Source organism: Orcinus orca, chromosome 7 (genome assembly GCF_937001465.1).
Source record: "Orcinus orca chromosome 7, mOrcOrc1.1, whole genome shotgun sequence".
Taxonomy (NCBI): Eukaryota; Metazoa; Chordata; class Mammalia; order Artiodactyla; family Delphinidae; genus Orcinus; species Orcinus orca.
The window spans coordinates 50,790,498-50,808,685 of record NC_064565.1 but is presented as its reverse complement, the minus strand read 5'-3'; the positions used below and the strand labels follow the sequence as shown (position 1 = coordinate 50,808,685).

Here is an 18,188-nt window from a genome sequence, read left to right as displayed (position 1 = left end):
GTAATTCAGAAAGAGGAAAACAAATACTGTATGCTAACGCATATATATATATATGCGTTATATATATATGCGCATATATTTATATATGAATCTAGAAAAATGGTACTGATGAACCTAGTGGTAGGGCAGGAATAAAGATGACAATGTTGAGAACAGACTTGAGGACACAGGGCAGGAAGTGGAGGCTGGGACGTAGTGAGAGAGTAGCATTGACATATATACACTACCAAATGTAAAATAGATAGGGGGAAGTTGCTGCATAGCACAGGGAGATCAGCCTGGTGTTTATGACGCCCTAGAGGGGTGGGATAGGGAGGGGAGGATGGGAGGGAGGCTCAAGAGGGAGGGGATGTGGGGATATATGTATGCATATAGCTGATTCACTTTGTTGTACAGCAGAAATGAACACAACATTGTAAAGCAATTATACTCCAATAAAGATGCATAAAAAAATAGCCAGTATGCACGTTATCTCCATGTATGTTTTTACACTTTTACCACATATGTAAATACCCATGAAAACATGGTGTATTATTTTGCAAGTTTGAAAATACTATGTAAAAGTTGTATCACAATTAAAAAAAAAAGAAATATATTTGATTCATCTCCTCCTCTACTTAGTATCTAAAAGAAACAGCCAAAACTAATTTATAGCTAGTCTTATACTATAAACAGCTCTCATTTATTAAATTCATGCTATCAATAGGCACTAAGATAAGAGGAAGCAGAGTGGTGCCTAAGGAAATCTCTAAAACCAGACCTCCAGGGTTCATATCCAGTTATGGTACTTACTACTTACTTAGCCATGTGACTTTGCGCAAGTTCTTTGTGCCTCATATGCAAAATAGGGATTGTAAATAAAAATAATTATATATGTAAAATTAATTCATTATTGAATCATATGGTATTTGTCCTTCTGTCTGACTTATTTCACTTAGCATAATGCCCTCAAGTTCCACCCATGTTGTTGCAAATGGCAAGAGTTCATTTCATTCTTTTTTTATGGTTGAATAATATTCCACTGCCTATACAATACATACACCACATTTTCTTTATCTGTTCATCTGTCAATGAACACTTAGATTGTTTCCATATCTTGGCTATTGTAAATAACACTGCAATGAACATTAGGATGGAGATATAGATAGATAGATAGATAGATAGATAGATAGATAGATCTATATCTATTTATCTATTTATCTATTCTTTTTATATCTATATATATTTATCTATTTATCTATCTATCTATTTATCTATTCTTTTTGAGTTAGTGCTTTTGTTTTCTTTGGATAAATACCCAGAAGTGTAATTGCTGGATCATTTGGTAGTTCTCTTTTTGAGGAGTCTCAATAGTGGCTGTCCCAATTTACATTCCCACCAACAGCGCATAGGGGTTCCCTTTTCTCCACACCCTCTCAAACACTTGTCATTTCTTGGCTTTTTGATAACAGCCATTCTAACAGGTGTGAGGTGATGTCTCATTGTGGTTTTCATTTGCATTTCCCTGATAATTAATGAGCATCTTTTTATGTACCTGTTGGCTGTCCACATATTTTCTTTGGAAAAAATGTCTATTCAGGTGCTCTGCCCATTTTTTAATAGGATTGTCTTTTTGCTATTGAGTTGTATGAGTTCTTTACATATTTTAGATATTAACCCCTTATCAGATATATGATATGCAAATATTTTCTCCCATTCAGTAGGTTGCCTCTTCATTTTGTTGATGGTTTCCTTTGCTATGAAGCAGCCTTTTAATTTGATGTAGTTCCACTTGTTTATTTTTGCTTTTATTACCTTTGTTTTTGATATCAAATCCAAAAAAACATTGGCCTCTTTTTTTTTTTTTCTCGGTACGTGGGCCTGTCACTGTTGTGGCCTCTCTCGTTGCGGAGCACAGGCTCCGGACGTTTCCCCTCTCCAGTCTACTGCTAGAGTAGAGGTGGGATATTTGTCTAGTTGACCGAAGTAAAGGAGAAAGATGATCCGGAAATGTGACTGGATTTTAATTCAATACTTTTTACTTTAGGAGCTTGATTCTCTCTTTGAGAGGTATCTGGTGCCTTTCAGGATGCTTCAGTATAAATTGTGTTGGTTCTCAGCTTTTGCCAATGCTAGTTTACAATTCTGTTTTCTCAGTTAGCCAAGTCACTTGACATTTTCCTTCTGCTTTTTTGCTCACAAAATTTTGTCACTGTTTTTTTTCCTCTCCCATTTTCCCCACCCTAATTTAGTTTTGGTATAGAGAAAAGGTTAGAAATACCATTAATTGTCTCTTTAATAGGATTTTGGGAGAAAGGAAATGTAGCTGGGTGTATTCTACCTGGTAGTTATACCTAAATTCTCCTGATTTTCCTTCATCTTTGCTATATTTTCAGAAAATATCTACCAGGGTAATATTTTCTTCTTGCTATTATTCTACTGTTAATATTTATTCTGCTATTATTATAGTTCATTGTAACTATTACCACATTTTCTAATCTCCAGTTCACAGCAAACAACCTTTGAATGAGCTTCAGAAACGTTTTTGCTGCTTTAAAACATAATTCAGTATTCTTAAATTTATATAACATAATCCATTCTTTGAGTTAATATTTACTAATAATTTAACATGTGCCAGAATCTGTACTAGCAGCGGGAATACCGAATTATAAGACACACTTGCCTTCTAGAATTTTACGTTCTATGGGAGAAGACATACAAGTAGGTGTTTTTTCAAATGCTATACATGGTAAATGTTATACCAGAAGTAGGCTTAGCATTCTAAGGGATATATAAATGACCACCTAATCCCAGTAACTGATGCTTAAACTGGGTCTTAAAGGAAAAACAGGATTATCAAGGTGAATAAGAAGAGCATTCCAGGCAAATGATGGCACAGCTTGTACAAAAGCATGATGATATCAACGACTTCAAAGAATATAGATTCCCACTCTTTATAATTTAACAGTTTATTTTCTTTAGACATCTCAAATGATTACAACATCCTGGTGAGGAAAGCATTAACACTATTACTTTTGCATTAACATACATTAAAAGCATTAACATACTTTTTTGTATGAGGAAACTGAGGTACATTCAAGCTTTACAGTAAGCCAATAGCAGAGATAGAACTAGAACTAAAATTCTAGTTTTCTGATTGCCAGCTAAATGGTCAATCATTGGATAATTTTAACTCTACATTCTGAAACTGTTAGTCCCTTAGCTGTCTGATTTTTCTCAATGTTGCATACAATTGCAATAATAATAATAAGTAATATTGTAAGGCTTACAACCTGCCAGGTACAGTGCAAGAATTTTACATACTGTTACTCATTAAAAATCTTCAAAACGGTTGAATATTCTGAGACTTAAAGAGGCTAAGAAACTTTCCCAGGAACCCTTAGCTACTAAGAGGCAGAGGCAGGGTTTGAAGGCAGGTCAATACTCTTTTTTATTTTTAATATTTATTTATTTATTTATATTTGGCTGCACTGGGTCTTCATTGCTGCGCGGGGGCTTTCTCTAGTTGGGGCGAGCGGGGGCTACTCTTCTTTGTGGTGCGTGGGCTTCTCATTGTCGTGGCTTCTCTTGTTGCCGAGCACGGGCTCTAGGTGCACGGGCTTCAGTAGTTGTGGCACACAAGCTCAGTAGTGGTGTCTTGCGGGCTCTAGAGCGCAGGCTCAGTAGTTGCGGCTCACGGGCTTAGTTGCTCCGCGGCATGTGGGATCTTCCCGGACCAGGGATCAAACCCGTGTTCCCTGCAGTGGCAAGCGATTCTTAACCACTGTGTCACCAGGGAAGTCCCGGCAGGTCAATACTCTTAATCAATATGCTATACTGCAACGATATTATATTAGTTAAGTATAAAATCTAAAATTCCTTAATTTAACTTTTAAACACTTCAAAGTCTGGTCCAATCCTGCTTATACACCTCAGATACTATGAATTCCTAATGGTGTCCAAAGTGACCTAGGCCATATGTTTCCATGAACATTTCATACTCATTACCCATTTTGATATTCAACAAAAATTTATTAAGTAGTTACAGTGTGCCAGGAACAATATTAGTGCTGGCTTGAAAAAAGTAAAAGACACTAACTTTGCCTTTAAGCAGTTCACAGTCAAGACAGGAAAATCAATGACTTCAGTACAGCATGTATTGTGCTTCATTTCGGGTAAATACTAGGATCCAGAAGAAGATATAGAAAAAACACCTAATTCACTCTGAAGAGATGAGGGGATGTTTCAAAAGGAGGTAATGCTTAATCTAAATAAATCTTGAGATATAAGAGAGAGTCAGCCAGGCAAAAACAAGAGAAATGAGGGACCAAAGGCATTATAGGCAAAGAGAACAGCATTTTAAAAGATTTGAGAGAGACTGTCTCTCTCTAACTAGTAGAATTTAGACTAAGTTTAACTAAAAATGGCTAAGTTTAAATGTCACTTCCTCATTCCTCAAAAAATTAAAAATAGAGCTACCATATGATCTAGCAGTACCGCTTCTGGGTAAGTATTTGAAGGAAATAAAATAACTATCTCAAAGAGATGTCTGCACTCCCATGTTCGTTGCCATATTATTGACAATATCCAAAATATGGAAACAACCTAAGTGTACTTCAATAGATGAATGAATAAAATAAATGTAGTGGAATATTATTTAGCCATGAGAAAGAAGGAAATCCTGCCATTTGCAACAACATGGATGGACCTTGAGGACATTATGCTAAGTGAAATAAGTCACACAGGGAAAGATAAATATGGTATGTTCTCAATTATATGAACTCTGAAAATTATCATGAAGGTAATGGGGAGCCTTAGCATGAGTTTAAGTAGGCAAATGCCTGTTCTTGATTTCCATTTTAGAAAGAATACTCTGGTAGCTGAGGAGTGAATAGGTTGCTTTGGAGATGAGCAATGGGAAGAAAAAAGAAATACCAATTAAGAAATGACTACAGTAGTCCAGGTGAGAAATGAACGCGAACTTACATTGAGATCAAGACAATGGGGAATGGAAAGAAAAGGTAAATTTTGGACTACTTGGAAGAAAGAGTCTGCATAACTTAGTGAGTAATTGGACCTATGGTTGGATTAAAAAGTTGAAAATTATTACTAGGCCATCATGCTAGGAAAGACAAAGAGGTTTTGAAGATAAAATAATGTTTTGCTTGGGGCATACCAAGTTTGAGATATTGATGAGACAAATGAGCAGAGATGCAGTCTGGAACACTAGATAGAGGTTAAGATGTAGATTTGCAATTCACCACCATGTAAAGCAGCATTTCTCAATTTTGGCAGCCCATCAGATTCACTTGGAAAGCTTTTTGTAAATATAGAAGCCTGGGCTAAAAATCCATAGGCTTTTTTTAGTACTTCTGAAATAAGCCTGGGGCATCAATGTTTTTAAAAATTTGATTTTGATGCATAATTACAATTAAGAATCACTGATGGGTAATTTAAGTCATGAGCATAGATTAGATTTATGGTTTTCAAACAGCACATTGCACCAATTAGGGGAGATTTAGAAGCAATTATCAGAAAGATTGTGACAATAATAACAACAACTATTATTTATTACCTATGGTAGAAACTGTGCTAAAGACTTTATACATGTTATTTGTAGTGGAAGAGAAATCAAAAATAATGTGTCAGATGAAAGTCAACACGCCTCTTACATGAAGTCTTCCACAGCACTTTCAGTTTATCTTGATGTCTCTCATCTCAATCTGGTATTTAGAATATACTAACTTATACAAAGCTATCTAGTATCTAATTTGAATGTATATAACCTTAAGCAGTATAACACACTGGTTAAGAGCAAAGAGCTGTACAGCTAGACCTCCTGGTTTAAACCCCATATCATCCTATCCTTTGCTGGCAATTTTGATCTTAGGCAAGTTGTTTAGTTTCTTTTTAGCATACTGTATATGATTAAAGTATAATGTGTGTGTATGTATACATACATATGTGCTACATATGTATGTGTTTGTGTGTGTATGTATTTTATATTTATATACATATACAGGTGATACTTTACATATACTATAACATAAATTCCTTGAAGGGGTGGATTTGTTTTATATCTTGTTTATCTTTTGTAGCTTTCTCCTCAAATTTACCTAGTCCAGTGGGGAGTAATTACAATAACTAATATTTGTTAAGATAGTCACTGTTTGAAGCAATTTACTTACATTAATTCATTAATTCAATTGATTTTCATTACAAGCCTAGAGATTAGCATATTAGTACCCTCATTTTACAGATGACTATATTGAGAAAGAGAGGTGAGGTAATATTACTGAAATAAATACTGTCTGTAAGTGGAGGATATGGGGTCTAAGGAAGCAAATCCAGCTCTATTAACTTGAGCTCTTAACTACTGTGCTCTACTGCCTCCCTCCATACTACACAATAGACTCAGTAAATTATTATGAGTTTGAATAAAATTTGAAAGAAAGGAATGGCTAGAAATAGATGGTATCCATTTATATGCAGCACATTCTGCAATGTACTTCATTGAAACTAGGTTCTGTTGCCTTTTATAAAGAGAAGTTTGATAAAAGAATATTCAATTACCTTTTTAACTTATATTCCTGTATTATCGTTTTTAAAAAAGGATTGGGATAAGGAAAGGATCATTTCAGTAAATGTCTTTTATCTGTTTTCTAAGGTAAAAAGTGTTTAAAAGTTTTAAAGCAACCCAAAGCCCAATATTCTCCAAAGTTTCTCCCAGAAATGGATGTATGATTTTAAAGTAAGTGTTGAAAACTTATTGGGCCCCTACCATATGTATGGTTATTTCCCAGGCAATGTGAAGTCACAGGATTAATAAAAACAACTTCACAAGAACTTCTAGAAAAATGGGTTTTTCAAATAATGCAGACTTCTACAGAAAGAAACAGTACTCTCAATTATATGGATCTACTATTGCTCTAAATAAAGGGCCAGAAGAGCAATTCTGTCTGGTTTCATTTTTACTCACACTTGTGGAATTCCATTAGTTTATTTCTGACATACTTTATATGGATGATGTACTAAATGAGAGGATTCAATTCCAATTTTTTCACAATTTCCATGCACAAATATCATCCTCCTGATAACAAAAGTCACATCCCAGATGTCACACCTAAAGGAAATCTGCTCTTGGATGTTACCGAGCTTTTTTACTAACCTCACACAATACTGACTAAATTCTGGTGTGTGGAGTAGAAGATTTAAAGGTGATATTAAAGGTATTAGCAATGACAGTTTACTTTATCATTGCTATATTAACAAAGAGCAAAGCTTAAATAGCCCTTTAACTTCCATGGTTATAAATAGCAATTTCTCCTTCCAATTTTTCCTAAGACAAAGTCCTTATTATCCAAATATTCACCATAGTGACATGCATATTCATTGTATTAAAATGATCCCTCTGGATTGTCCTTGGTCTAGGAAATGTCAAAAATAAAGCCAAAGCTAAATCTGATTACCTACCAATAAAATAGAGTTTACATCAGGGACAAGCAGGAGGTCTCTTAGGATCTGAAATGTAGGACTTTTGAGTGGTTGTGGATAGACTGAGAAATGCTCTCACGTGCAACTTTGATAGAGAATTTTATTAAAATCCTTCATTTTGCTTCTACCCCCTACCTTGTCTACTAACTACTAAATCTACTCAGGAATTTAATTTTCATTTTCAAAGTCTCAAGAGAGTTAGAGCTCTGAAAATGACTGCAAAATATAGGTACTGTTCTTTTGTTTTTTATTTTATTTTCTCCCAAGAATAAGTAGTTCAGCACAGAAATGTTCTCAGTTTAGTAATCATAATCTAACACTCAAGATTCTGCATTATCTGGTCCCAGCAAATCTTTCCTGTGATAGTTTGAATTACCCCAACAGGTTATAAGCCAAAATGAACTATTCTGTACTACTCAAACATATTATTTGCTTTCTGTCTCCCAACTTTTACTCATGTTGTTTCCTCTGCCCAATAACCTTTTCCCTATCTTGGCCACTCTTCAAGGTCTAACTCAGATGCTACCTTACCATACTTCCCCAACTCCCCATCTAGCTTCTCTTCTTCTCTCCCCGCTCAGCTTGAAATATTCTGCCCACTGAACTCAGAGCAGAATAATTTATGCTTCATTCATATCTCTTTTGAATCTCTGTGGCACTCACTGCTTTCCACATTCCGTTATAGTTACTTGTATTTAGTGCTTACAATTCTCTACCTATGAATTCCTGAAGGCAGGGACCCATTGGTCTTTATATCCTTGCCCAGTACTGTGCTTACTGGAACACTGTAGGGTTTTGTATGTTTGGGTTTTTGTTTGTTTTAACAAATTGCATTGTGCTGAGATTTGATTGACTGTGTGCCAATTTGGGGAAGTAGCTGCACATTGAGAAAATTGCTCAAGAGAAGAGAACTAAAATGCAAAAACGTCACAAAATGTAACACTTAAGATTATTTAAGATTTAGATTTAGATTTCATCCAAATATCAAATAACACACGTACTTAGGAGCTTGGCAATTTTTAAGCAAATTGATGTTTTTACATTAAATAACACCAGCACTTCAAAATAGTATACTCTATTAAATAGGAACTTGAATTGTCTTATTCATATATAGCATTGTATTTATAGCATATTTCATTTTAGTCTTTCATCTAGAATAAAAATTTTCATTAACAAATAAAATTACTAGGGACTTTCCCGGTGGCACAGTGGTTAAGAATCCGCCTGCCAATGCAGGGGACACGGATTTGAGCTCTGGTCCGGGAAGATCCCACATGCCACGGAGCAACTAAGCCCATGCACCACAACTACTGAGCCTGCGCTCTAGAGCCCGCGCTCCGCAACAAGAGAAGTCACCGCAATGAGAAGCCCGCGCAGTGCAACGAAGAGTAGCCCCTGCTCACGGCAACTAGAAAAAACCCGCGTGCAGCAATGAAGACCCAACACAGCCATAAATAAATAAATAAATAATAATTTTTTAAATTACTAAAACAAGCTGAGTATAATTTTCAGTGAAGTTTCTGTCAAAGACATTTTTTATGATTTAAAAAATAACTCAGATCATTAAACCTAAGCTATATAACTTGTTTATTATTTTATTTAAACCTTGATTTTACTCCTTAATTTTAATCTCCAACTGTTACTAAAGAAGACCTGACATTGCCGTTAAGTTTTCCCAAAGACCCAGTAATTTTCCTCTCATGAAGTAGTTGGTAAAATATAGGGAAGCAAAGGATCTATACACATAGGATCTTAATAGAAGTTTAAATCAGGCTAGTAAGCAGGTGCAAAAAAACTTTAAACAAAATTTTTCATCAAGTCACAATTCTTATAGTCAGTCAATGTTAGAATTTAGTCAGATGTAGCATGTTTTTCTTGTTTGCATTTTTATAACCATCTTTATTTCAGTGTACCACGTGTTTTTGACTGAATTTCTTACTTGATAAGAAGAGTGAAGAAGAGAGATCGAAATTAGATTCATGACGACCATTACCAATAGCCCATCCTAGCTCTAAGAGTGTACATAATAATGTTTGCCAATAAATAATGTTGGCAGTAATGTGCTTAGTATATACCAGTACTCTTAGAGGTACTTTATATACATTAACTTGCTTGATCTTCACAACTTTTTGAGGTAGGCACCATTACTATCCCTATATCACATCTGAGGAAACTGACACCCAGAAAGGTTCAATAACTTGCCCATGATCATACAGCTGGTAAGTGGTGTAGCTAAGATTTGAACCTAGTGAACACGGAAGTCTGGATGCTTAACTACCACACTATACAAACCAGAAGAATCTGTAAATCAATTTTCTATTTCTCTAATCCAAGAAAACAGGCACTACTGAGCAGCATGCGCCAGTCTAGGATTCTAGGGAAACAAGGTTTCTGCATCTGCTCTACCCACCTCCCTGCTACTTTCAGCCAGCACACTGATACGAAAGAGAAGAGAGTAGCGCTTGGATGTCTAACAGCCAGCTGGTTAAGGTCTACTTCCCTACTAGCTCCTCCCAGTCTTCTTCCTCAGAGCCTAAGGTGAATCCTATCCTCCCCAGTTTATTCAAAGTACTCCATAAATGACCTACCTAGCATTAAACACTCCAAGCTTGTTACTCCTTATTTCCAAAGTTTACTCCCATAATACATAATGACCTACGCCTAGCCTGGAATTATACTGGATTGGTCACATCCTTGTTTTGAGCTGATTCTTGGGGTCCCTGCTTCTGCCTCCTGCCAATGGGTTAGATCTCCCTTCACTCTCAAATTGAAAACTATGGCTTATAAAACTTACAATGTTATTTTATTTATTCACAGTTTATAATGCCCTAATAAAAAGAATTTAATGTGTTATAAAAGAAGTTAATGCAGTTGTCAAAATTACAAAATGCTTGATAATACAGTTTGACCCAATCTTTTATTTCTCTAATATCAAGAGATTTACATGAGGATAAAAAGAATTATACCTAACTCATCCTAAGATTCACCAATTTATAAATTAAATTAAAACTGACTATAGCATACCACTTTTGAAAAGTCAATTCAAACTGTGAACATAGCTCATTATGTACATTTTCTCATAATCTTGAAAGCAGGAAACAACTCTTTCTTTTCTGTATTCTCCTCACACCAAATACAGTATTGTGCAAATGATCATATTTCACAATTACTCAAATTACTCAAATAATTGTTTACAGACAGCTTACCTTCAGAAACCTTTACAATATCTAATGAAACGCATGTATAAAATGGTACAGATAGAGGCAACCATTGCAAAAAGAAGATGACCAATTGTTACTGAGCAGATGTACAATCAATTTCACCATTCAAAAGGTCAAGATCATCTTGCTGCACAGGAAAAAGGTTGACATTACATTAAATGTCTGTGACATTTTAATCAATCTTAACTTTCTAATGTTATATATTTTGACATAGCAACAGGGAAAAATTTTTCTCCACTTTGTAAAAGAAATAACTCTAAGACAGTAATTTTTTTCACCTTACAGAATTATTGAGATATCCTCATTTAAGTGCCACTGAAGAAGGTAACTAAGAATTTTTATGGTTTGGTTCTCTTGAAAGGTCACAAATACAGTGAAAAATCTAGCAGGATGTTGTGAAACCAATACCTAGAGGAATCCCAAAGCAATGCCAGGAAACAGAATGTACTCATAGTGACTAATACATGCAAATACTGGAAATAAATTCTAACAGATTAAACAGGTTTTGTAGCAACTAAAAGGTATATTCAAATCATTCCAAAACTAATCAAGCTTAAGAATATGGCAGTCTTCCCTGCTAATAAGAATCTAAGCTGACTAAGTAGCCTGAATAACATATAAATTATAGCCAATATCAGTAGGTATAATTTTTAGTGTGCTTTTAATTAAAAAGGAGAAACTGACCCCTTAACTGAATCAAATCACTGTTTCAGACTTCCACTTCAGTCTTTTGATAAATATATTCATATTTAATACATCACTTTACCCTGATGAGCCATTAACTTCTAGTCAAGCTATGGAATCACGAAGACAAAACTATCTTTCTGCTGAGAAATGCTGCAACATTTTCTCTCTTTTTGCTCGTTTAATATGGAATGCCTTGTCAAGAATCTGCCAAGTCCCCTAATACTGAGGCAGAAATATTATAACATAAAAAAATACAATAAATTTCCTTCAAAATCTGAATGTCAAACAGAGGCACAGCTTCTTACCCAAGCATGTAATTCTGAGGACATGCTATAACAAACAAAACTAAACGTGATAGGGAAAAATGGTTTAAAATAAATAGCAGAGTTTCAGCATAAAATAGATATATAAATCCAAATTCTTTGCTGTGATGATTTTTTACTCTTTGTAGTTAACATGTTTAATGTAGTCAAGTCTTTTCATTGTGAAAATGAAAGTAAACAAATGTAGAATATCTCTGGGTCAAAAACATTAAACAGGCTTATATGTCACCAGATTTCTGTGTAAAAAAACAAACCAAAACAAAAAACAGATTTATCATCTACTTTAATCTATAAGCAATACCTTAGAAGATCTCTACATTAAGAGGACAAAGAGCATAATTATTTCAATAGATCTGAGAAATGATTAAAAGTAATGCCTTCTAAAACAGTTTAGATACTGAAATACAAATTTCAGGAAAACAGCTCAGATGCTGATAAACATGATTCTGCTCATCACACTTGGGTTGCTGTGTGGTTGCACAGTACAATGGTAGCAACATCTATTTCTATGCTTAAGTAATCCCAGATAAAAAATTTTAATATGTCACTATATACAAGCAGCTGGCTATGGTGTATCCTTATAAGTTTGAACAATTTATGCTATTTTCATCATTTGAAATAAAAGATGCAATTTGACTGTATTCAGGTTTAATCTGGAAAAATCTGTAGAGCCCAAAACCTTGCCCTTAATCACATACAAAGAATCTATTTCCTTACCTCCCACTTCCCCATAAAAAGCAACGGTAAACACAAACTTAAACACACACACATTTCTAAAATTCATATTGTTTAATTGGTGTCTAGTACTATAAATATTACTTGTTCAAATATCCTAAGGAAAATCTAATAATAAACAATTACATTGATTAATATGTTGTAAATGACTAAGAACTAGAAAAAGCAATAACTCTACAATCTAATGGTATAATCATAATTCATGACGTCATACCTGATGACTTAGAGATTGAAAAGGCTCACAGGTTCCAGACTGCATAACCTTTCTATTTCCAGAGACCCCTAAAGATTGCATTTCCTGTCTTACAAAAGATAATCACAGCCATCTCTATGTCTCAGCATCTTCAAGGCTAGTGAAGAAAACATCAAACAGCAGATCTGCCCATCAGTATCTGTTTAAGTCATCATGAAGATATCAGATCTCATATGCTATTTATCATCTCCCCTTTGCAGTTACAAACACTGCGTATTAAGGGAGGATGACACAGTTGTATTTGCTGAAGCTGCTAATGCTGTCTGAAAACAGTAAGCTTACTGCTTAGAGCAATTCTGCATCATCCAAACAGAGAATGAACCACGTCTTTCAGATTTCCCACTTCTGATAATATAAAGATTTCACATGTCAAGGAAAGTTTGATTTTTTTTGTCATTCCTTTAAAAATAAGTAACATTCTATTTAATTGTCTAATGTATCTGTTGCAAATGCCATGTTAACATGTTAGTTCATAATTATTAGGCAGTTTTCTCCATATATAACTAAGCTTTAATGATTTAACAAGCAAAATTATACTCTAAAAAAGGACTCTTCCCTCCAAACCATGTGTATCGTCACTCATCCAACCCATCAAAATTGGAAGTCCCTAAAAATGATGAGTTTTTATTCTGGCAATCTTTGATAATTGTGTATAACAGTAGATAGATAAATAGGTAAATGCATATTCACTTTTTTAATTCTCAGGAACTTCATTTATATTTCATATTCTTCAGAACAACATGCTTCAAATCAAAATAGCTTTTACACTATTATAAAAGGTATAATATCTCCTACAGAGTTTAATATGTGAAAGACAACATGCTATTATCAAATTCCAAAACTGCATGGTTAAATCTAAATCTAGGAATTAAACCTACATTATTGGCATATTTATTGTGATTTTTCATTGCATCTTATTTGTGTTCATCAGGGTTCTTGTAATGCTTTCTTTTCCACAAAAGAGTAGAATCAAGGAATTTAAAGATTAATAAAGTAATCTGATAATAGAAAACCAATATCCTCTAAAATTATAAATGTAAATACTTTCTCTTTACCATGTGATAAAAGATTATGTTTTAGAAATAAAACAAAAACTAAAATTATAATATATTTAATTGAATGCAAAATTGGGACACCAAGTACAATATATTACCCTAAAACACTCTTCACATTATGTATAGCCTGAATTAATGGATATTTTCTTTATATACCTATGAATGCTTTATTTATATACCTGTGATATAAACTAAATGAAATTTAATGATAGCTAAAGTGCTATACAGAAAATGTTTCAGGTAAGTGTAGACTAATTACAAACCAGTATAAATTTCCACTCACAACATTTGATGAGCATATGAGCATAATTTGTATTATCATGGAGACTAGTCAAAATGGGTCTTAAAAATTGGGCTTCTTTAAGAGGCTGAGGGGTAGGGGCATAAGGGAGATGTTGGTCAAAAGTACAAACTTCCAGTTATAAGATGAGTAAGTTCTAGAGATCTAAACAGGATAGTGATTATAGTTAATAATATTGTATTATATACTTAAAAGTTACACGATGGTGGTAATTATTTTGCAATATATAAGTGTATCAAATTAACATGTTGTCCACCTTAAACTTACACAATGTTATATGTCAATTATATCTCAATAAATCTAGGGGAAATTATTATACCTTAAATATATCCAATTTTTATTTGTAGAAAGAAATTAGTCTTCTTTAGTAGCCTGATCCACATCATGCTCTTAGAGAAATTATTGCCTCTAACTGCACATGTTCAAAGGGTTTGGTATTTTGGCTGTATGTATACAATGACAGACCTGAATGGAAAATCATATGTAGGCAAATATGATTTATATATGCAATATTTACTCTCTTTTTGTAAACAAAATAGGTACTCATTCTTTAAGAGCTATCTTAACATCTATCTCCCTTTCTATATTTATTTCTTCATGTAGAAAATATTAAACATCTTCTATGTGTCAGATACTGTGCTAGAAAATCTGTGACAACATAAGATATGCCATCACAAAAGCAGATAATTAAACAAGTATGTTTTGCTATGACAGAAAATTAAGAGGTGATATAAGAGTGATAGCAGGGCATCTGACCCTAATCTAGGGATCAGAAAAGATCTTCCTAAGGAAGTACTGTTAAAACTGAGAAGATCCTGAGGAGATCATATTCAACTAATGCTAAATACAGCATGGTTCGACCATAAAGTTTAAGTAGGACACAGGGAAGAGACAAGGCTAAAAGGGTAAGCCAAGGTCTAATCACAGGACTCTTCAGAAGCCATTTAAAGAGTATGGACTTAATCTTCAGGGGAATGGTAATCTATCAACACAATCATTCTTGTAGTTTAAGACTATTCTGGCTATGGTAGAGAATCAATGAAGTAAAATAAAACTGGAGAGAGACAAGTTATATAATTTGGGGTAGGAGATAATGATGGCCTGAACAAAAGTGGTGGCAGTAGGAATGAAGGGAAATGGATAGACACCAGATATACTTTTTAGTTACAAGGAATGGGATTTGGGGACTAAATGTAAGAAATGAGGTAAAGAGAAATGTCAGGGTCAATGTTTATTCATAACTTCCTAAATTATTATAGATTTCATTTTGACGAATCAATATACTTTCATCACATGCTCCGTTGCATTGTCATTAATCCATTTCACGTGTATATGTTTAGTTTTTATAAAATAGCCAGAAAATTGTGAGAAGGAAGACCCATCTGACATTCATTCTTTGTCCTCTTATAATGTGCTTAACTTTGAGCAAAGTTATTATAAATGAATAAATGAGAAATAAACTAAAAATTGTACTTTTCTTTCATATATTGTGTCATAACATTGATATAAACTTTGTTTACATCAGTTACCGGACATTATTAATTAGTATACACAATCTAGTTTTCTTCAGTGTTTTCTTGCCAACACATTTAATTGATCTTTGCAATAAGAATATGAAAATGAAAACCAGAATACAAAGAAGCTCTTAATCTCTCTACCATTTAGTTGATAAAATCAACTTAAACCAAAAAAAAATTCATTTATAATTCATTAATCAAGTAATGGATTAACATATGTTAAATATAACAATTAGGGCTTCTCTGGTGGTGCAGTGGTTGAGAGTCCGCCTGCCGATGCAGGGGACACAGGTTCGTGCCCCGGTCCGGGAAGATCCCACATGCCGTGGAGTGGCTAGGCCCGTGAGCCATAGCCGCTAAGCCTGCACGTCTGGAGCCTGTGCTCCGCAACGGGAGAGGCCACAACAGTGAGAAGCCCACGTACCGCAAAAAAAAAAAAAAAAAAATTATATATATATATATAAAACAATTAATAATAATTTAACCTGGGCTAACCAGTTAAAACTAATAGACACCTATTTTTTAGAAAACGCTCTATGAAAATAAATATTTATTCATACAGTATGCTTACACATAGCAATGTTATTAAGGTACTCTCATAAGAGGAAGGCACAATGCCTCTACATTTTCCCTAACAGGTCTATCTAACAAAGGTTTGATTAAAAGCAATGAAGAACAACCAGAATACAGCAAAAGAACCCCTTGGTTTGAATGAGGAAATAAATAAAAGGGTCAAATAAATTTAAAAACTTTGTCTATTCAATTATTTGCTGAACATCAGACCATCCTGAATAATAAAGGATCAGCATCTTAAAAACAGTAAGAGCTTTATAATAATTATCACATATTTAGCTCCTACTTTTTATGTCTCAGGGACTATGCAATCCAATGTCCTCATTTTACAGATGAGGTAACTGAAATTTAGAGAAGTTAAATGATTTATCTAAGACCAGCTAGTAGCAGAGCCAAGGCCAGAATTCAAAATTCTTGTCTCCTAGTTTCAAGGTTTTCCCCAATATAAATCACTATGTCACTGAGTGAAGTAAGACAGACAGAAAAGACAAATATATGATATCACCTACAAGTGGAATCTAAAAAAAGGGTACTCACAGAGAACTCTACTCAGTGCTTTGTGGTGACCTAATTGGGAAAGAAACCTAAAAAAGAGTGGATATATGTATACATATAACTGATTCACTTTGCTGCACAGCAGAAACTAACACAACATTGTAAAGCAACTTTACTCCAATAAAAAAAATAAATAAATGAATTTAAAAAGGGTACAAATGAACTTATCTACAAAAGAGAAATAGAGTTACAGATGTAGAAACCAAACTTATGGTGACGAGGGGGTAAGGTGGGGGGTGGGGAAGAGATAAATTGGGATATTGGGCTTGACATATACACACTACTATGCATAAAATATATATAACTAATAAGGACCTACTGTATAGCACAGGAAGCTCTACTCAGTACTCTGTAATGGCCTATATGGCAAAGGAATCTACAAAAGGATGGATATATGTATATGTATGACTGATTCACTTTTCTGTACACCTGAAACTAACACAATATTGTAAATCAACTATACTCCAAAAAAATTTTTTACTGAAAAATTAATAAATCACTATGTCTTTTAATTCTTTGTAATAATATATTTTTTCTTCAGTAATTAAATAACTTTCATTTTAACAGTTTCATGTTTTTGTTAGATTGAAAAACATAGTAAATATTTCTGAAAAATATCCATAAGAATCAAAAGTTGTTTATTAAAGTTTTTATCATAAGGCATTCTTTTTTCATATTTATTTAAAGATAACTTATATCACATGGCCAGGCCCCACAGTCGGTCTGGAGACAAGCCTTGCCCACAAGCCTTGCTGCAGAAGTAGCCACAGCACCTGCACAACAAAGAATTTCCAAACAAGAATTTCCACCAGCAAGGTTATCATTCAGAATTGAAGGAGACACCAAGAATTTTCCCGATAACCAAAAGCTAAAGGAGTTCATTAGCACTAAACCAGCTCTATAAGAAATGGTAAAAAAAACTTCTTTAAGCTGAAAAGAAATGGCATTACATTAATTAATAATAAGAGAACATATAAAAGTAAAAATCCCACTGGAAAAAGTAAATATATAATAAAGGTGGTGGATGAGTCAAGTATAAAGCAAGTATGAAGGTTAAAAGGCAAAAGTATTAAAATTAACTAAAATTACAATAATTAGTCAAAGGATGCATTAAAAAAAGATGTAAAATGTGTCATCAAGTGTATAAAATATTGGGCTTCCTGGTGGCGCAGTGGTTGAGAGTCCGCCTGCTGATGCAGGGGACACGGGTTCGTGCCCCGGTCCGGGAAGATCCTACGTGCCACGGAGCGGCTGGGCCCGTGAGCCATGGCCGCTGAGCCTGCGCATCTGGAGCCTGTGCTCTGCAATGGGAGAGGCCACAACAGTGAGAGGCCCATGTACCGCAAAAAAAAAAAAAAAAAAAGTATAAAATATTGAGTGGAGGAGTAAGTAAAAAGATAAAGCTTTGGAATGTGTTCAAATTTAAGTTACTACCAACTTAAAAGAGGTCACTATTTATAGGATGTTATATGTGAACCTCCCAGTAACCAAAGAA

The 18,188-nt window shown here is 34.2% G+C and overlaps 1 protein-coding gene across 8 annotated transcripts in view; it reads right to left on the bottom strand.

The window, feature by feature from the left end:
- Positions 1 to 18,188, bottom strand: part of SLC4A10 (solute carrier family 4 member 10) — a 312,534-nt gene that overhangs the window by 212,033 nt on the left and 82,313 nt on the right. For 3 of the 8 annotated variants that reach the window (XM_033412566.2, XM_033412563.2, XM_033412570.2), the window contains exon 1: positions 12,654 to 12,960. The exons of 2 other annotated variants lie outside the window; for them this stretch is intronic. In XM_033412566.2, coding sequence (XP_033268457.1) covers positions 12,654 to 12,734 — 81 coding nt within the window. In that variant the 5' untranslated portion in view covers positions 12,735 to 12,960. Of the gene's footprint in view, positions 1 to 12,653; positions 12,962 to 18,188 lie in introns of those variants that run through there. 3 more of the 8 variants (XM_033412565.2, XM_033412569.2, XM_049712769.1) reach the window with 2 other exon arrangements.